Source organism: Acipenser ruthenus, chromosome 12 (assembly GCF_902713425.1).
Source record: "Acipenser ruthenus chromosome 12, fAciRut3.2 maternal haplotype, whole genome shotgun sequence".
NCBI lineage: Eukaryota > Metazoa > Chordata > Actinopteri > Acipenseriformes > Acipenseridae > Acipenser > Acipenser ruthenus.
In genome coordinates this window covers 13,118,689-13,140,083 of record NC_081200.1, presented here as the reverse complement: position 1 = coordinate 13,140,083, position 21,395 = coordinate 13,118,689, and the positions used below count along the sequence as shown (strand labels likewise).

The 21,395-nt window shown below is 36.7% G+C and overlaps 1 protein-coding gene across 11 annotated transcripts in view; it reads left to right on the top strand.

Moving 5' to 3' along the window:
* Positions 1-21,395, top strand: part of LOC117416497 (TRAF2 and NCK-interacting protein kinase) — a 146,235-nt gene that overhangs the window by 82,390 nt on the left and 42,450 nt on the right. For all 11 annotated transcript variants that reach the window (XM_059034582.1, XM_059034583.1, XM_059034580.1 and 8 more), the window contains exons 5-12: positions 1,816-1,926; positions 2,816-2,906; positions 9,809-9,939; positions 14,510-14,564; positions 15,885-15,963; positions 16,164-16,339; positions 16,867-16,933; positions 17,595-17,793. In XM_059034582.1, the coding sequence (XP_058890565.1) occupies positions 1,816-1,926; positions 2,816-2,906; positions 9,809-9,939; positions 14,510-14,564; positions 15,885-15,963; positions 16,164-16,339; positions 16,867-16,933; positions 17,595-17,793 (909 nt within the window). The remainder of the gene's footprint in view (positions 1-1,815; positions 1,927-2,815; positions 2,907-9,808; positions 9,940-14,509; positions 14,565-15,884; positions 15,964-16,163; positions 16,340-16,866; positions 16,934-17,594; positions 17,794-21,395) is intronic.

The window sequence follows — 21,395 nt, the reverse complement described above, 5'->3', positions numbered from 1 at the left end:
GCATCTAATCTAGTTTCAAGCTCCCTTCCATTCTTTGTTAACATTAATCTAATACATTTACAGCTTTCTGGAATCTGCCATTGGCCTGTTTCTAGTGCACTTCTGTGTTCTGGGTTGTGCAGTCTTGTGACAATTCCACAGATACTGTAGAGGGTTATTTTTTATTTTTTTTTATTCATTTGATTATTTTTTTAATAATGACCAGAAACACTTGTGACAAGGGTTGCCTGCAAGTACAACCTTGGAGACAATAGTTACTCCAAAAGACTGTATAAAATGTACTATTTGGTTGTTTAGTAATGCATTTGAAATGAGACTGCTGGCCCCAGTTCTTCAGTAAATCATTCAAAGCCTTAAGGAAACGCCATACTGTTTGTAGTGTGTAAGAGAGAGGCTGTGTATCATATTAAAGCTGTTGTACAAAATGTTTCTGACGGGACATGTTTTCTGACAGGAAATGTTTTCAAGACTTTTAAAACTGTTCTCATCTTAAAGAATTTTATACAGGTAGGATATCAACTCAGCTTTTGAGCAGAGTTTTAAAGTTAGATAACAGTGGTGCTTTCTTATTTAACAATTTTAATAATTCTGAATTCTATTAATTCAAGGTTAGTCTATGTTGACAAAAACAGTTGTGCATGCATTGTCAATAGAGAACCACTTGTCCTCTTGAGAATCTGCCTCATAATCAAGGCGTATATGGAGGCCATCTGTCGGACTGCCTGACTGTTTGTACTTACATTTTTACATTTATCTAGAACATCCTGTGTCCAGATATGATAAAAAAAACATTCTTTAGCCCAAGTTAAAGATAATCAGAATCTGAGGGTCTATGGAGACGTCTGTAATTGTAATTGTTGTGGTATGTCAAACTGTGACGTGTATACTATGGATGTACTTTCGTTATGTATAACCAGAGAAGAGTTTATTCAGTTGTGATGGAAACTGGTCTGGACTTCCAGCACAATCTATTGAGTGTCTCTGAATCTGGTGGTATATGACAGTATCTCTCTGTCTAAGTCAAACTTGCATACAGTGGATATACATCATCTACTTACTGATGTTACTGATGGCCTTACAGCCATGGGATAAATATCACTGACATGCTTGGCAAATGTGTCATTTTCTTCTTTCCCATAATGGAACCCCTTTTAGTTCACTAAATTTGCTTTCTCGTTTTCCCCTCATTTTTATTTGGAATCAAATTCCAGTTCCCTTGAGGCGACAACCGGCATCACTCATGACCTTTATGGATGAAGAAACTTCTCTTTTCATGGCTTGGTCAAGATGTGTGGCCTGTCAGTCATTATTTTGATAAATGCTGCTCCATCATGGGGGGTTTGTATTATTGGAAAGTTTTTTAATTGCATGTGACCTTTATAAAGAAGTCTCATATAGTGGTGGTAAGCGGTACTGTGAAACCAGAGAAAGGTATTGTTTCATTTCAAATAAAAATATATAAACTGAAAGAAAAAGTTAAATAATGATATTGAATTGTCCTTCAATCTTCTATTGAGCTGCATTTTCTGAAAATCAACAAAGTACATTTGTCTTAATGTACTTTACCATGCTGTACCAGCGTATTGAGGATAGACTGATAAATTGAGGGACAGAGTTGTGTCTTTCAGTCCAATAGAATGGTCCTCAATTTGCAGGTCCAGTACGTTAACACGGGATTATTACTATTCATGGTTTTTGTTTAGTTTGTAACCATATAACTGAAAGCCCACCAGAGGACAAGATTTCTGTTCGCTGTGCTCCAGTTCAAATAATGTACTGCTCATGTGAAATGAAGGATTTCTGTTTGTCTTGCAGTTGGTGATGGAGTTCTGTGGCGCTGGTTCTGTCACAGACCTGATTAAAAACACCAAGGGGAACTCTCTAAAGGAGGAGTGGACTGCCTACATCTGCAGGGAGATTTTGAGGGTAAGCGCAACCCATTTTATAGTGCTTCAGAAGGAACTGTCTGCATCTGAAGTAGGTGCTCGCAATCCTTTTATCCACCCAGTGGGACTCAAACAGTAGCAAGTTTACAGAAAGACTGAGAGAACTAATTCAGTACTTTTCAGTGCCTTATACTGAAAAAAATGTTTTGGATAGATATTAGTGTCTACTGGTCTGCTATTTTGGATAGATATCCTATGCTACTAAAGCTGTGTGCAATTATAAATAGATTTTTACTGCAGTGTTGAAACCACCTTTTAAAATGTAGTTTTATCTAGGACTTCACAACTTTTATTTGGCCATTGGGACTTGTGTGCATTTCTCATAAGGTTGAGTACATTTATAAAATTACTCCCTTTAGACATTTCACTAACTACTTCCAAAATGTATATTAAAAAAATGCATTAAAATAAAGATGTATTAAATGGCATGGATGCAGATATGTTGCACAGATTGCAATTACTTAAACACTGCTGCTACTAAACCTGTATTGCAGTGTTACTGATTGTATCAGCTGGCATCATGGGTGCAGTGCTGGTCTAGCTGGTAATATTTTGCCCCAGGCACAGCATTGAGGACCACAGAACTGGAATATCATTTAGCAAGCAGATGGAACATTTTACATGCTTCATTTTGAGGCAATTCATTATGAAAGTATGTCTCATGTGATGTCTTGCCCATCATGTCTTGCAACACGGAGATACAGATTTTACATATTATATGGGATTTCATAATCAGTCACGTGAGGGATAGTTTGCGCTACATTTGAGTGAACCTTCTGCCCATCCCTTAAGTACCGCCAACTCCTAGTTTGTTTGTGTCTGATCTGAAACATTCATCCCTTTTAATATTCTTTGTTTCCACCCGGCAGGGTCTGACTCATCTTCACCAACACAAAGTGATCCACAGAGATATTAAAGGGCAGAACGTCCTGCTGACGGAAAATGCAGAGGTGAAGTTAGGTGAGAAAGCTTTTGTGTTTCCGGAAACCAGCTCGATGGGATGGATTTGTAATACCATTGCAGGATTGAACAGGTGGTCGTGTTTGATTTGTATCACTTGCACTGCTTCTGGATGCATGCATTTTGCTGTGTTGCACAACAGTAGAGCAACAATTATCTAAACATGGGTTACTGGTATTCTTTTTTTGAGTTTTTTTTCCTCAAATCATTTTTCCCGGTCAGCTCAGGTTGTCGGACTCTTTACACCCAGTTTGCAATGTGTGTTGATGCTCTCGGAAGCTGTAATTTGAAATCAAGTTGTGCTGCAATTTATTATTAAGCAGCAAGCTGGTGATATCCAACTGTATCCTTAATGCTTTTTAGACTAAGTATTACACTTTCTATGTTTCTAATTATTAGTCCTAATTTATTCTTCATGTTTAGATTCTGCCCCTAGTGGAGGATAGAAACAGGGTTGGGGTCAATTTCTGTTTCTCAATTCCATTTAATTGACTCACAGTGACTTCAACTGAAATAATTTGTTGCCACTGTGAGAAGCTAATTAACAGAATACTGCTAATTGCAGTTTTGATCATTAATGTATTGAAATTGATTAAAAGGAAAGTGGAATTGGAATTGGGTATTTATTTTAAAAAGGAATTGGAACTAGAATTTGAATTGGAAAACAGGAATTGACCGCAACACTGATTTAGAAATGCATCTGTAAGAAATGCTACCTAGAACAGACATGGTATTTCTTGCATCCAATGGAGAGACTGTTTTACCAGTTATAAGGCATGTCTCCAAGTGCTCTGTAGAGGCCACAGGAGTGCTTTAACACTAGAACCGCCAACAGTAGTCCTTTTGATTGGAATACGGCAAGCTGCACTCAGATGCATACAGCAAACTGAAATGACAGGTAGGATAACAACTTATATGAAACAGATGTTATATATTCTTTTTTTATATTACTATTAGGAAAAAAAAAAACATTTTGGTTTTACAGGTTTGTATGTACCAGTTTACACGTGTTTACACAATGGAGTTCAATGGAACTGCGTCTGTTTACAACACAGCTCCTGGATGCAGGCACAGTCAGCTGGCAGACGCGTACAATTTATTATTATTATTATTATTATTATTATTATTATTTATTTCTTAGCAGACGCCCTTACCAGGGCGACTTAGTCGTAAACAAAAATACATTTCAAGAATCACAGTACAAGTATTAATACAATTAAGACTTATACTTGAAATGTATTTGCTTACGATTGTAAGATGCCCTGGATAAGGGTGTCTGCAAAGAAATAAATAAATTAATAATAATAATAATAATAATAATAATAATAATAATAATAATAATAATAATAATAATAATAATAATAATAGCAGCAGCAAGTACAAGTATATGACAAAATACGATTCAATAACGGAGCAGATAAGTGTCAGTAACAGTTACATCAGGATATTATTAAATACAAAATACTACAGATTAAATAACAATGCAGCTGTCCTACCAGAAGTAGTGTTATATTTTCTTTTTATGTAGCATTAGAAACAGTGATTTCGGTTTTATAGTTTTGTGTGTACATGTACCCATTTACACCTGTACACGGGCATATGTACATACCTGTTTCTTTTGAAATGTGTATTTTATTATATTTTTTCACTATTTTATAGTCGTGCTGTATATGCGCTCATTTGAAAAATAAAGCCTTCATGTTTAATTTTCCATTTAAATACGGTGTTTCTGCGATGCAAATCTAAGATATGATGTTCATGAATAAAACTTTTCAGTTGTTTCTGATAGTATGTCTTTAATTTTCATAACGAAGCAGTTTAGAAAAGTTTGAGGCGGTTCTACTGTTAAACTTCTGAGTTTTTAAAAAGTCATCGGCCTGTGCTGACTGAAACAGAAAATGATGCACAAAGTGATTTTTAAAATCCATAAAGAATACATTAGTTGAGAACTCTATTTCATACCCATTTAGAAAGCTTCTAAATAATGGACCAAATATTGCTTGTTACTTAAATTGACTGATGACCACTCGGGGAATTAAGAGTTTAATATGATGCAGTATATAGTCAGTCCACAAGGTCATAAGTTAGTATTCTTATTAGATTTGCTGCTTAGACCAATTGTTTATTTTTGTAACTGCTAATGCCTGACATACTTGGGTTGCCACGGAAAGTGTAGGCTTCAGCGACAAAATGCTGGGTATAGTACTGAGAGGTGGAAGTTAAGTATAGCAGTGTCACCTTGATCAATTACTGTACCTCCTGCTTGTTATTGTTTAATAGCTCAGGGGTTCTCAAAGGGGGGGGGGGGGGGGTCCACGGCCCACTAGGGGGTCTTGAGGAGGTTTCATGGGGTCTTCCAAAAATAAACCAGAGAATGTGTTATTTTCCCTGCATGCTTATGACACGCTGAAACTTATTAGCATGTCATAAGCATGCGCAGAAATGAACGCGTTCTCAGGTTATGTAACATGTATGGTGTAATAGAGCTATTTCAGTGGGAGCACGACAGATTACAAAGCAGAGGAAAAATTCCAATGTCAAATGACCCCGTCAGATGGATCGGTTTTATGTCCGAAGACGTAGTTTTCTCGTGAAGAACATTGACTTTTGACGTAATCAAACCGCAGCTGGCAGTGCATCTGTCTGGTCTACTTAACAAATGTAATACTTACTTTCCTGAATTTGCGACGGAACAAGCCGCTACACACCTGTGGGCTACAAACCCCATTAGTGAGAATATTGAAGCTAAACTGCCACCCTCTGTCCCATCAAAGCTGTTAGAAAAGCTCATTCACATTTCATCGCACAGCTCCTTCAGAACCAAGTTTAGTGAAATGCCGACGAATACAGCACTGCTTCTTCTGCAGCACTGAAAGCATTGGTCCCATTCAGGGCAACCTAGTTATGCAAAACCGGATTTTCAGCCATGATGTCGATGTAACCAAAGTACCGAGCCAGAATGAACATTGACCATGACGTGCATGTGTGCTTGACGAAGATACCTCCATGTCTTGACAGAATTGTTGCTCAGCACCAGCAACAAGTTTCACATAGAGTAAGTAAAACAAAAATAATTATATATATATATATATAAACACAGTGCAGTAAACTTTTTCAAAAATTCTGAGGATGTTAAGATGATGTCAGAATAGAATGTTCATTCCAAGAGGCTCCAAAGTTCCAAGTTTGAAGATAAGCACATGTTCTCTTTGCTTCAGAGTATAATTTGTACCAAAACACTGACTGATTCCACAGATGGTGATGTCTTCAGCAGTGTAATTATTGCTGTTGAAGTGTCGGGCTGCTGGAAATGTCAAGGTGTTGAGTCAAATTCTTTGTAAATGTTCTACAAAACGATCTGCTAAACGTCTCTCTCCACCCCCCCCCCCCCCCACCCCCCACCCCCCCCATGAGTAATTGGTTGCATGATATGGGTTTTTTTCAGCAAAGCCTAGCTTTGTGGAGCGTCCGGGTTATAGTTGTTTTGTGCAAATGATGCTGTACACTACTCCTTTAAAAGTACATGTAAAGGGCTGGTGGATGTGGAGTAATGATTTAGGGCCTCTGATCTCAGTTTGGGAGTTAATATATTTGCTGTCGTACGTCGTGGTCTGTTGCATGGGGCTGTGCCTTTTTAAAAGGTTCTGCAGAAGATCGAGTTTCACTGTGGACCACGTATTCTTGTCTAAGAAGCAAAAAGGTTGAGAACCCCTCCAATAGATGACTTTGGCTATTTAACAAATTGCTTTTTAGAGCTACATTTCAAATGTACACTTTATTACACCACACACCCTCATTACATACACTATAAATGACTACAGTGTAATTAAAGGTAATTATTTTTGCAGTACTTGGTAATTGGTTTAACAGAGGTAACATTCAGTTATTGGGCACATATTACACTATATAATAAAATATGGTAATTTACTTGGTAGTTATTTAATAATGCTGCTGTAAAATAATTGCCTGTTAATTACAGTGTAACAACTCTTGAGTTGCATTATAGTCCCCAAACAATCGCTCATTTGTGACTAATATCCCTGTTCACACGGTCACGGTATTGTTGCGTAACAGTATCGCAACATCCGTTCACACTGGACTTGTTACCGGCATCATAGCGGTATAACTGTATTGATACAAAACCCAGACAAGAGCAAATTTCGTACCGGACAGATGGGTCGGCACGACAACGGAATGAATGAGTCTGAGGCACACTTACACCAAGGATGTTCTGTTACCAATATTCTCAACTATGCCCTTCACTTTGGTCATACTTGTTTAATAGATGTCTTTTTATACACATATATATATATATATATATATATATATATATATATATATATATATATATATATAGTGTTCCTTGCATAAGTATTCACCCCCCCTTGGACTTTTCCACATTTTGTAGTGTTACAACCTGGAATTAAAATGGATTTAATTAGGATTATTTTGTCACTGATCTACACAAAATAGTCCATAATAGTCCATAAAAGTGGGAAAAAAAATCTACATATTTCAAAATTATTTACAAATAAAAAACTGATTTGATTGCATAAGTATTCACCCCTTTTGCTGTGACACCTAAATAAGCTCTGGTGCAACCAATTGCCTTCAGAAGTCACATAATTAGTTGAATGGAGTCCAACTGTGTGCAATTAATGTGTCACATGATCTCAGATTAAATACACCTGTTTCTGGAAGGCCCCAGAGTTTGTTAGAGAGCATATTTAAACAAACAGCATCATGAAGACCAAGGAGTTATCAAAACAAGTCCGGGATAAAGTTCTGGAGAAGCACCAATCAGGGTTGGGTTATAAAAAAAATATCCCAAACTTTGAACATCCCCTGGAGCACCGTTAAATCCATTATTAAAAACTGGAAAGAATATGGCACAACCGCGACTCTGCTTAGAGAAGGCCGTCCACCAAAACTCAGTGACCAGATAAGGAGGGCATTAGTCAGAGAAGCAACCAAGAGGCCAATGGTAACTCTGAAGGAGCTGGAGAGATCCACAGCTGAGACAGGAGAAACAGTCCATGGGACAACTATAACCCGGACGCTCCACAAAGCTGGGCTTTATGGAAGAGTGGCAAGAAGAAAGCAATTGCTGAAAAAAAAAACCTGTATCAAATCCCGTTTGGATTTTGCCAAAAGGCATGTGGGAGACACAGCAAACATGTGGAAAAAGGTTCTCTGGTCTGATGAGACCAAAATTGAACTTTTTGGCCTTAGCGCAAAACGCTATGTGTGGCGCAAAGCCAACACTGCTCATCACCCTGAGAACACCATCCCCACGGTGAAGCATGGTGGTGTCAGCATCATGTTATGGGAATGCTTTTCATCGGCAGGGACTGGGAAACTGGTCAGGATAGAGGGCAAGATGGATGGAGCCAAATACAGGGAAATTCTAGAGGAAAACCTGTTTCAGTCTGCAAGAGACCTGGGACTGGGGTGGAGGTTCGCCTTCCAGCAGGACAATGACCCTAAACACACAGCCAAAGCTACACTGGAGTGGTTTAAAAACAAGAACCTGAATGTCTTTAGAATGGCCCAGTCAAAGCCCAGACCTCAATCCGACTGAGAATCTGTGGCAAGACTTGAAAATTGCTGTTCACCAACGGTCCCCATCCAACTTGACAGAGCTTGAGCAATTTTGCTAAGAAGAATGGGCAAAAATTGCAGGATCCAGATGTGCAAAGCTGGTAGAGACTTACCCAAAAAGACTCACAGCTGTAATTGCTGCCAAAGGTGCTTCTACCAAGTATTGACTCAGGGGGATGAATACTTATGCAATCAACAAATGTCTTTTTTTTGTTTAATTAACTTTTGAGTCACAATAAAACATATTTTGCACCTTCAAAGTGTTAAGTATGTTGTGTAAATCAAATGGTAAAAATCCCAATTAAATCCATTTTAATTCCAGGTTGTAACACTACAAAATGTGGAAAAGTCCAAGGGGGGTGAATACTTATGGAAGGAACACTATATATATATATATATATATATATATATATATATATATATATATATATATATATATATATATATATATATATATGTGTATAAAAAGACATCTATTAAACAAGTATGACCAAAGTGAAGGGCATAGTTGACAATATTGGTAACAGAACATCCTTGGTGTAAGTGTGCCTCAGACTCATTCATTCCGTTGTCGTGCCGACCCATCTGTCCGGTACGAAATTTGCTCTTGTCTGGGTTTTGTATCAATACAGTTATACCGCTGTGTGTGTGTGTGTGTGTGTGTGTGTGTGTGTGTATGTATATATATGTATATATATATGTATATATATGTATATATATGTATATATATGTATATATATGTATATATATATATATATATATATATATATATATATATATATATATATAATTGCACCCGCCTGCTCTAGTACTGTGTGAAACGCTCATCTCTGATTTCTGCACGTGCTAGCTCTGGTACTGCGTTCAGAAGAGTGCATTTTTCATATGTTGTTCGTCAAGACACTCTGGGCAAAAGTAAAATAGACTTCACAAGTTTTTATTTGTAAAATAAGCTCAAAGCAGCTCAATCTTACACTACTCCATTGGCTGTCAATAGAGAATCTCTCTGTATCCCACAACCCTTTGCACGCAGTGGGACGGAGGTCCCCATAGGGAATCGGTATCTTTGTGTAATACAGAATATCTTTCATGTAAATATCGATATAAACCAGTTTAAATGTGTACAGTATCGGTCTTGTACTGCTGTTAAAGTGAGTTAGGACAGAAAGTTTAATTGTATTGATATATATTAAGAACCGAAACTCATTTTACCAGTATCGTTCCGATACAAGTGTGATCAGGGTATATTTAAGATGGTAGCTGAAAGCATTTCCAAAAACTGTTTGCTTGTTGTGTTCCAGTTGACTTTGGTGTAAGTGCCCAGCTGGACAGGACAGTCGGTCGGAGAAACACGTTTATCGGTACGCCGTATTGGATGGCTCCAGAAGTTATTGCCTGTGATGAAAATCCTGATGCTACTTATGATTTTAAGGTAAGTCGTGCATATACTGTATGTTATTGAGGTTTGACGTATTTGTTGTAAAAGGGATTGTGGCAAAGTGGTGAGTGGTTACAGGTGTGTGCAGTGCAGAGCGGATACAAAAACAGACAATGATTTCCAGGTGCAAGGGTGTTTATTGATTTATTAGACAATGTCCAGAGCCTTCGGGCGAACACCTGTAAATTATAATTGATGGAAGTGATACAATGGCTTGTATCACTTTGTAATTCTCGGGTTTGACCCAAAACCAATAACAAAGTCCAGGTTCTTTTCTCACCAACATGTAACACAGAACACAAACACAGTGTTTGTTTAGTGTGTGAAGCTAGTGCTCGTGGTGAAAAGTACATTTGTGAAACAGGGAAGTGCTGGTGTCCGGGTTTGTTGCTGGCCTGCGGCTGCAGCTCTGGATAGTGTAAGTAGTCTTTAGAAACCAAACAAACAAAGATGCTGTACCAATAACCTCCAAAACTATACAATTTTCACTACAGTTTTTACAATGTGGTCACTCATTTAGACCGCATGCATACATTTCATTGAATGTTCCTAAAGAAATAACACAGGCTCTGTGTTTTTTTTTTTTTTAATTTTTATTGATTGGCGGATGGGTAGTGACCCTCCATTTCCTTGCTTAGATTTATCCTATTTTGGCTCTTCTGCCAAATTTATTTTTCATTTGTGTACAAAGTATACAGTCTTGTATATTTGTTACGCATACTAGTTTGATTTTCCTATGAAGATGACCTTAATGGGTTAATTTTTAAAAATGTTGTGTGACTTGAAACTTCAGAATTTTCTACTCCCATTGTAGGTTGTTGATTGAGTGGTTGCACAAACTGACAGTTTAATTAGATGTAGGAGGACTTTCCTACATTAAAAAAAAAAAAAACTTGTAGAAATGCTTTACAATATAATAGGGTGTGGTAGCTGAAACAATAAAAAATAAAAAAAATAAAAACAAATGCAAAAAAAAAAAACACAGGATAAAAGAAAATGCTAACTAAGATCTAAGAGTTATAAGAAACCATGTAGGATTTTAAATACCTTCTTTTTTTTCTTAGATTAGGTATCATTTTTATAACCATTTTTTTGTGGTCTGGTGGGAAAACCTGATCTGAAATGTAATAATTTACCAAAACTGAAATGTGCTGTATCCACGGCGCTGGTGTGTTCAAGCCCAGAGAGCTGAGTCAGTCAGTGACGTTCACATCTATCATTCACAAGTACTGTAAAACTTCAAATAAACACCACCAGCGTTTTATTTACAATATTTGCCAGCAGACCTGGCGCGTATTGGAGACCGCCGATTATTGGAGACTGGTGTGTATGTTAAATCTCTAGCTTCATGCGGTCATTGAGAAGCCGCTAACACACAGCCTTGTAGCAACATCGTAATTCAATTTAAACATTCCACCAACTTTGTTAAAAGGTTGTGTCAGTGGGAACTAAGTAACAGTTTTGTTTTTATAACAAAATTACATTGTATTGTACAAGCGAAAGTATTATTACAGTCTTTTTATATGCACTGGTTACCAAGGATACAGTATGCAAAACACTGGGAAATAAGCAATGGTATTACATCTACCATTAATATAATAATAATAATAATAATAATAATAATAATAATAATAATAATAATAATAATAATAATAATAATAATAATAATAATAATAATTAAATGTTTTTTAAAATGAACAATAAAAGCAGTAAGTATCATTATCAAAAATAATTTATTGTTTAAACTCAAACTTGTACATTTGTTAATACAACAAAACACGTTAAAATACACCGAGGTTTGTATCTGGCCTACTTTCAGCATGCTTAAATTTTTCAAAACTTAATAATGTAATAACTGCATTAAACAAATATGCATTAGATGTAGGCCTGCCTTAAATTATATTTTCTATTATTATTTATTAATCCAGAGATTCACTTTCATCGCTGTCAATTAGCAGTTCATTACACTCAAGCTACTCCTCATCTTCCTCAGCTTCAATGGCAGTGACAGAGACCCAGTGTTTATTTACAATATTTGCCAGCAGACCCGGTGTGTATTGGAGACAAATGATTATTTGAAACCAGGCAATTATTTGAAGTTTTACGATATAAGAAAGAATATGCTGAAAAATGCATCAGTGATGAATGGGATATTCTCTGCGGTACTAGCTTGGCTGGCAGCCCTGATGCTAATAGTCGGCTTGGATGTATATGCAAGATTACAGTTTTGCATAATACAAAGACTGCTTTGCACGCAGCATTGTTACCAGAGCTGCCTAGGGCTCTAACACTTTCAGGTAAAAATTCCCTCTCCAAATTCACTTGTTTATTCAAGATTTTTTTGCCGACTATTCAAATATTAATGCCAGATATGAGTCGGATCCAAAGCCTCAATATTTAATGCTACCTCATATTTCACAGTCGCACGCCGCTATTAAGATCTAAATGTCAAGAGAAGTCTGCTGTTGACAGGATGTGCTTGATTTTTAATCTCAAGATTTCACAAGGCTTTAAGCTTTTTAAGGCTTTTTATAGGAAGAGGTATTGTAACAAAATGTTAAACTTAAAAGTTGTACTGAAAATAATTTTAAAAATGTAGTTTGGCCCAAAATGGTTAATTTTGAGGTTGGACCACATTTTATCAAATCATGAATGTGGTTTCATTTGAGTGTATCCTTTTCAGTGTCACGTCACATTTTTGCTTGTATCTGGAGAGCTGTGTATCCAATTGTCCTGAAACTTGATATTAACACTATTTAGCATAACTTTAAGTATACCCCCTCTGATACAGGAGAGTGTCTATATGTCAGATCATCTACTGTATGTTACATTTACAATTTAGCATTATTCTGGAAAGTTGCTCATCAGATTTTGATGAAACATTTCATTGCTAACTCTTGTCGTGTACAGTTCTCTAATACGGTTTACATGTGTCATGGTCAAACTGTTTCACAGCCGTGGTGGGGGATGTATGTTCCTCACATGCTTGTTGATTTAGTGTTTTTGAAGGTTTCACATTTACCCTGGCAATAGGAATAAATGTAGGAATCCTGGCTGGAGTTTTATTATGGTCTCCTGATTTTCTTTCTAATGTTAAATGTCCCATACTCCACCACTTGACGTTCATGTACTGCCATTGTAATAATTCTCCCTACTATTCAAGGCCACACACTGAGCTCTGGCTGAGGAAATCGCACTGCAATTACTGTTTGAATTACAGGACTCACTTAACCTTAATCCTGCAATAGAACAGAATGAAACCTATCTCCTTTTATTGTCACACATTCTGAATTAAAAGAAAAACTCTACCTAATACTGTAATTTATTTAAGTACACATCATAGGATGAAAAATAACCACACCATGTACGATGCAGAGAATAAATACGGTAATTGAATGCAGTATAAAATTGCCAACAAACTCATTAGACACATTTGTCCAGTCTCGTAAAGTCATTAGAACATGGCTTTCAGAGCTGATTCCTAAAATGAAGAAAGGTGGACCTGGTCAAATAAAAAGTGGCTGGGAAGGTGAGGGGCTTAAAAGTCAGCCTGCTCAATTTATCTAATTGATTTGCAGGTACTGAGTGCATGATTCATTAAACCTGTCCCCCTCGAGATGTTAGATCAAAACCTACAAGCTCTTCTGGGCAGAGTGAGAATTGCAAAGTGAGGAGTCTGTTAATCACGAAGTGGTCCTGGAAAATAACAAAGAACACTGCAGCAGCATTAGAAGTAGAATAAAATGGGTTTAGCGTTCTAGGCTGGTAGTCTTTGGACGTCCAGGAGCAATTGAGGTTGCTTTAAACAACTGTTCCTTTCTCTTGCTGGACTATTTTAGGGCATGTAGTTGGAATCTGTTGAGAATCAAATTAGCATGGTTATGTTTTCCTTTATTTAATTTGAAGGTAAACTCTATGCAGACACAATGGTTTTCTATTGTTGTTTAATGTAAGCAAGGTCAGAGTAGTGTAGAATGAGTTGTGCTTGTTTTGAATGGAATTAAACACCAGTGCCCTGTTATAACTAAATGCAATCTGAGAGGTATATAGGTCTCTTATAAACGGTTGTTTTTAATTGTGCTTTTTTAATCAGGTCAGCTGAAATAAGTATATAAAATACAACAACTTTAGAGACCACATAGATCACATTTTCAGGTGGGGAATAGAAGCTAAGAAAAGTTCCTCTTATGGGTCAGTTCAGCCTTAATTAAAAAAAAAAAAAAAAAAAAACCTTATGACATTAAGAGATTTGTGAACATGAAAGGCAGTTACCGTTATTACTATATAAAGTGTGACTGGCAGGTGTGTTCAGTTCACAAAGGTCCACATTTTTAATGAGGACCCTAAAAAGAGCCTCCACACTGCCGAAACTAAAACACCTCTCAATCAAACACTCGGACATCTTGAAATTATATGAATCTCCTGTAGCATCTTGAACAGCAAGTCAAATGTCAGGTAGTAGTTGTGATTTACAAAACCATGTTTCTTTTATTGTGGTTGATTTATTTATTTATTTTTTTTAATTGATTTATTATTATTTTTTTTTTATTTCTTTCAATTTCAGAGTGACCTGTGGTCTTTAGGAATTACAGCCATAGAGATGGCAGAAGGTGCTCCACGTAAGTAATTATAGTCTTGCAGCTTTTTGGATCATAAAAATGTAAGGCAGATGCAATGAAGGAAAACTTGCTCAAATATTTGTGGGCCAAGTAGAATATCAAAGACCCTGATGGAATGATGAATTGGTCTTTCCTAGTTGAAGTTAAAATGTTTTCCTTACAGGTCAATGGTGTCCTATCTTCACTTTGTAAATCTATTACTGGACACTGTTTTAAGCAGTGGTGACCTGGAAGGTCAAAGGTGAAGTCCTGAAGGTCTTACAATTATGGGGGGGGGAGGGACATACAGTATTATTGTTTTACATGTGTAGTATTGTAGACAGACAGTATTAAAAATAAATTGTAAGCAATAACAAATACGATATTTGGAGTTCTACAGCAAAAAGTAGAACAAATATCCCTCTCTTCTGCTTGGTAGGAAATAGATCATTGGGGTGGATGTCCTGCTTATTAAAATCTTTTGCCTTTTTTTGGTCATTAAAATAATGGCTAATATTTAGAGCAGATTGTCTACTCACGGATACTGTACTATGATATTTAATAACCAAAATGTTCAAGGGGATACTTCTTGAGTCACAGTTTAGTGTTTCTGATAAACTTGATTATCAGGATGCCAAGGGTGGTTTAAGTGATCTATTAACTTCTGTTGCAGAGTTGAAAACTCTAAAGTTGAGTATTAAACACTATCTAAAGGACTTGAGGCATTTTTATATATGTTTTATGTAACAAATCTGTTGTGATATCCTCTAGAGTTCTCAAAACAGAAACGTAGGGATAAAACAAAATACATTTCAAGTCACTGAGTTATCATGTGTTTTTAGCCATAGGCTCCTGGTTGGCGTTGATTTACTTGTGATTTTTCCCTTAATAGCTGCAGTGTAGGAGACCCCTTGAAGCTGAAAATGCAGCTTTTGGTGCCATCCAGTTGAATAGAACTATGGAGGGCATTGATTTCACATTGTATTGAGAAAAATGTGTTACTATTTGCAGGGTTTGAGTGCAGAATAGGCAAAAAAACCAACCCACCCCAGCTACCAACCAATTTTAAATTCCTGGATTAATTTTAGAATTAAACTGGACTATTTTACAAGAAGCATTGACTTGGAAAGTAATGTAGTACAGAAACATATTTTCATTGCTTGTGTTAAAGATGTAGAACTTGTATTTATACAGTACACACACAGGTACATTAAATCCTTGATTTATACAAGTTTCTGAGTTATAGACATTTCAGTCCATTGAAAATCATTTGAATGGAGTGCATTTAGTCAATGTAACATATATTGACTTTGTGTAATTTTCTTTTTTCTGTTCCCCCAGCACTCTGTGACATGCATCCCATGCGAGCCTTATTTCTTATTCCAAGGAATCCAGCGCCAAGATTGAAGTCAAAGAAGTGGTAAGGGCAGCAAAGCATTGCACCTTCATTTCAAATCCTTGTATATCACTTTACTTACTCACTTTAGACAGAACTTTCATATAGAAAACCTTCCCAATATAGTCAACTTTCAGACTCTGCCTTCTAATCAGGGCTGTATTACTAAAGTAGTATATTTCAGTGATCATTCAATGCTGTTTTAACTCTCCTTCTCTTTCCAGGTCCAAGAAATTCCAGACGTTCATTGATAGCTGCCTGGTGAAGAACCATGGCCAGAGGCCCAGCACTGAGCAGCTGCTGAAACACCCGTTCATCCGGGACCAGACTAACGAGAGGCAGGTCCGCATCCAGCTGAAGGATCACATCGACAGGACCAAGAAGAAACGGGGAGAGAAAGGTATGTCAGAAATGGGCGGCCTCTTAGCTGGGAGCTAAAAATGTATTATTGATTGATTAGTTAATGATCTGTTGTACAGTGTGCCAAAGACAAACCCAAACATGCTTGCAGTGTTTTTCTGGCAGTATGTCAAACCGCACATTTAGTTGGAATTGCTATGCTGGCTTTGTACCAGATGGGTAGTGATAGTTGTTAATATTAACCCTTTCATACACAGAGCTGTTTAAGTGTGTTTACAGCCTCATATGAGGACATGTACATGAAAGGGCTAAACAAGACAGTATATGTTCATTGTTATACATACATTCTTAAGTGAACCAACCTTCATGTCATTATTCTAAAATATATGTATTTTATTTGTTCAAATAAAGTTAACTTAAAACCACTGTATGATATTCAAATTGTAATGAAACTACTGTAAGGTAGACGATCACTTTGACGCATTGTCTTTAAATTCTCAAAGATCTGAAGTTGATTATTGTTGTGGAAATTCTGAATTTCAACTTGTTCTGGTGCTGCTGTTCTAGATGAGACAGAGTATGAGTACAGTGGGAGTGAAGAGGAGGAGGAGGAGAATGATATGGGTGAGCCCAGGTAAGAAACCAGCCTCTAGCAGCTTCTCACATCATCTCTATTTAGACCTGGGGGTCTGTTACTGTACTTTGCTTTTCACCAGAGCTACTAAATGTATATTATAATCTTAATAATGGCACTCTAAAACACACACACACACCTTCTCTAACGCTTAGCTTTTTAGGTATTAATTATTCCTCAACCGGTGATGCATGTGTCGTCCAGAAATCGCCATTCATTGTATTTTTTGCACATTATGTGTGTTGATAACCATTGAGTTTGATGAAACTTGTTAATAAACTTCTTTAGCCAAAGTTATTGAGTGTATCATAATCTGGGTATATGAGGAATATTTCTGTCTGCTTAGCCACTGGTCTGTGGATTATTATTATTATTATTATTATTATTATTATTATTATTATTATTATTATTTATTTCATAGCAGACGCCCTTATCCAGGGCGACTTACAATTGTTACAAGATATCACATTATTTTAAAACAAATCATCAGTCTGTCTATGAATATCTATGTTACACTTACATTTTGAACAGGACTTCTTTTCCAGTTATGTAAACATGTGTTTGGTATATTCTTTAGAACACATTATTGAATGTAGAATCGTAGATACTCATAGCTGTAATCTTGCCATTATGGTACTAACACATATACTTCCCTCTGTAGCTCCCTGATCAACATCCCTGGTGAGTCAACCCTGAGACGGGACTTCCTTCGCCTTCAGCTGGCCAATAAGGAGCGCTCAGAGGCTCTGCGCAGACAGCAGCTGGAGCAGCAGCAGAACGAGGAGCACAAGCGCCAGCTGCTGGCCGAGAGGCAGAAGCGCATTGAGGAGCAGAAGGAGCAGAGACGGAGATTAGAGGAGGTAGGGCAGGGTTCTGAAGCTCTTTAATAAATAGGAATCTCTCTCTATTGCTTTTCAGTGAACTTTACAATGAGCCATCAATTCTGAAAGTGTTTCTAACTAAATCCCATTGAGTTGCTGTATTATAGTATAATTCAGTATATTATTCAGTTTGTGTCTGGCCATACTCATTAATGGGTTTCCAGCTGAGAGTTGTACAAGCAGTTAGAAGGGAAAGGACAGCCTCTTTTAATCAGATCCAATAGAACTACATTTAGTACTGAAACCCAAAGACTGGTTGCTAATTTCTAACCCCAATTTTTGTTCTGAATCTTCAAATACATTGAATACCCAAATGTCAAGGTTAAATACTAAACTCCTATCATTTGAAACTGTCGGCCTGCTGGGGCTTTAGTGCAACATTTCCCTGTGTAGTAATGAAGTATTTTCTAGGTTTCTAGAGGCAGATTATTTGATGTAGGAGGAGTCAAAGCCTCATGGTAACAGTGGGAGTGAGTTGTTTTGTTGCACAGTGCAGGAAGGCTGCAGAAAACTGTGGAGCAGAATAAAATACATGAGGAGCTTGGTGGTGTTAGCCAATATGTTTTTAACTGTACCATTGTCACTGCCTGTGTTTCGAGTTGCACCGGAATTCTGTTGTAACACTAAGAAGCATCATACAGTAATAAGTCATCTTGGTAAGATTGCAACTTTACATTGTTTTGTTAATAAATCCCAATTAAATAACATTAAAATATTGATATAGTTTAAAAGTATTGTCCCATTTGGTTAGACCAAATGTTGTGAAGCATCACATTTGTGACATAATTGTATTCCGTGATTCTGTAGGTAAACTTTGACCAAAAAAATGAACCCTTTTGTAGAAGTAATTTTACATTGTAAGTTTGCATTGCTGTATTGTCAACAGTCATATCCCAGGAACCATTTGAGGAGCAGCCACTGTGTAGAGTATGTAAAGCTACAATTAAATTAGTTGTCTAAAAATGCAAAATGCGGCTAAAAGGGTTGGTGACCTTGACCCAATGTGGATGCCATATTAAAGTCCTGTGAGCACACATTGAGATACTGTCTTCATATTTGGCACAAAGATTTATTCCAGGATTCTCGCTTCATTTCTGTACCTCTGTCACTCAGTTACATTGAATTTAAAGGATAAACTTGGGTTCACTGTCAACAAAAAATCAGTTTTGCACAAAGTACCTGTAGTCTAGTTTGAGAGTCAGTTCTATATAGGGCTTCAGATTTTCGTTTTTAATAGATAAAAATCTATAAAACACCCCTGATGGGGGGGAGGGGGGATTTAAATTGGGGTATAGCCAATAAACATTGGAAAAAAACTACTACTACAAAAAAAACTACATTTCCCAGTGCAGCTGGGAATTTCCATCCTTTCTGACTATCTATCATTGATTCGTTCGGGAATACTTTGAACCCACCCCAAATGCTCAGGACAGGACATTCCTACATTTCTATTGGAGACTCCGCTTGCAAGATTTAAAACAAGATTACAATTAACTTGTTCGCGGTATTTAAAGCTGTATTACAGTTAAGATACTGAGGCTTTAAAACAGAATTGCAAATTGTGGCGATTTGTAAAATAATTCCTACACAAAAAACCCAGAAGAATTTGCCCGTGACCATAAGGAAGACAGTAAAGGAAAGACGGTCTTAAGTTTACAAGTACTGTCGAGTTACTACTGTACATATTTTGCTGAAAAAAAGTCCAAGCTTTTTGAAACACTAATCTCATACAGTATATAAAAAGCAAAAGCCCCTCCAAAAAAACTATTTACATAAAACTTGAAAATAGCTCAAAATTAGCACTGAAAACAGAAATGAATAAAAACCAAAAATTAGAAGCCCTTAGGTATATACCGGTAATAACTGATGTAATTTCATATCCAGGCTAAATGTGTCATATGAATGACGGAGAATATATTTTCCCTTTTTTTGGAAACGGCTTATGTTTCTCATATGGAAGCAAACGCCTACCTTCCAGCTGCAGTGTTCTCCTCATTAATATTGGCACTGCATTTTTTTTTTTTTTTGCAGCTCTCTGTGTTTGGAACTGTCTGTATTGAAATCTAAGCACTGAAACACCCACGCAGTGAATCTAATTCTATAGATCCTTGATTAGAGGGCATTGCTATCGGATAGATAACCACATTGGGAAAGATAACAGGGTGCTTATCTAACAAACAAGGTCCAGTTATTCAGCCAAGGCTGTTAAACCATTTTCTTACCTGGGATTAACACAACAAGTAGTCCCCATTCGCCTCCTGTATTACAGGTACTAGGACCTTACTATTTTGAGGGTCAGGCGAGGTTCAATAACCAATGACACAAGAAAGTGAACTTGTTGCTTTGTGCCATAAATATGACCTTAACCAGAGTGAATATAATGTTTTAATGAGGTAAGAAAATGTTTTTTTAAAAACATAAAAGTTTACAAACGAGAGGAGGCCATTTGGCCCATCTTGCTCGTTACTCGCTGTGTAGAAAAAATGAAAAGCTTAATTACAGTTGAGGTTAAAATACAAGAGGGGTGGAGTAGTTATGACACATATCAGAGCTGTGAAAGAACACTCCAGGCTCTCTTTCTTTTCAAATACACTTTTCTGTTATTTTGAACCTTGAGCTGCTTTCCCACAGTAAAATGCATTCACATGTTTTCTTAATTTTCACTAACTATATCAATCCAAGATTGAGTACCCAGTATAGTTATTTTGGAAAGCAAACTGTTTACATCTCTTTTGTGTATACAAATCCAACTCACATATTACAAAAGCATCCTAAGTGACATTCTTATCTTCAGAGATAGAATGTCCTAACTACAAGTTTAGGAGAGTTGATATTACAGAAAATGCTCTCCTAACGTATTTTCCTATCTTAATTTAACCTGTCCTATCTGTCGGTTAGAAAAAGAAAATTGGTAGTTTGCAAGATCTGAACAAACCATGCACAAAAATACAAAAGAAAAAAATGATGCACATTTATTATTATTATTGTTGTGCTTTAGATTTTAAGTTTTGTATTGCACAAATATTTCTGGACATTTAGGTCTTATTATATACAGCATGTTCTATAGTGAACCATAATGATCCATTAGTATATTTGGGCTACGTGTAACGTCTAGATCTAGCCCCACCTCCCGAGGTGGTGGTTCATGTTATGTACGGGACAGCATGGAGTTGGAGTTTGACGCACTCACAAGTTACTGTCCATGATTATGATTATTGATATTTGATATATACTGAGTAATATGATATTAAGTATTCTGTGTTGATTCTGTCATGTTATTGTATTACACAGTGAGATGCTCCATTTGAACTATAACCAGCTGCTCATGTAATATTATTATAATTTATTATTATTATTATTTATTTCTTAGCAGACGCCCTTATCCAGGGCGACTTACAATTGTTACAAGATATCACATTATTTTTTACATACAATTACCCATTTATACAGTTGGGTTTTTACTGGAGCAATCTAGGTAAAGTACCTTGCTCAAGGGTACAGCAGCAGTGTCCCCCACTGGGGATTGAACCCTCCGATCAAGAGCCCTAACCACTACTCCACACTGCTGCCCTATATGTAAT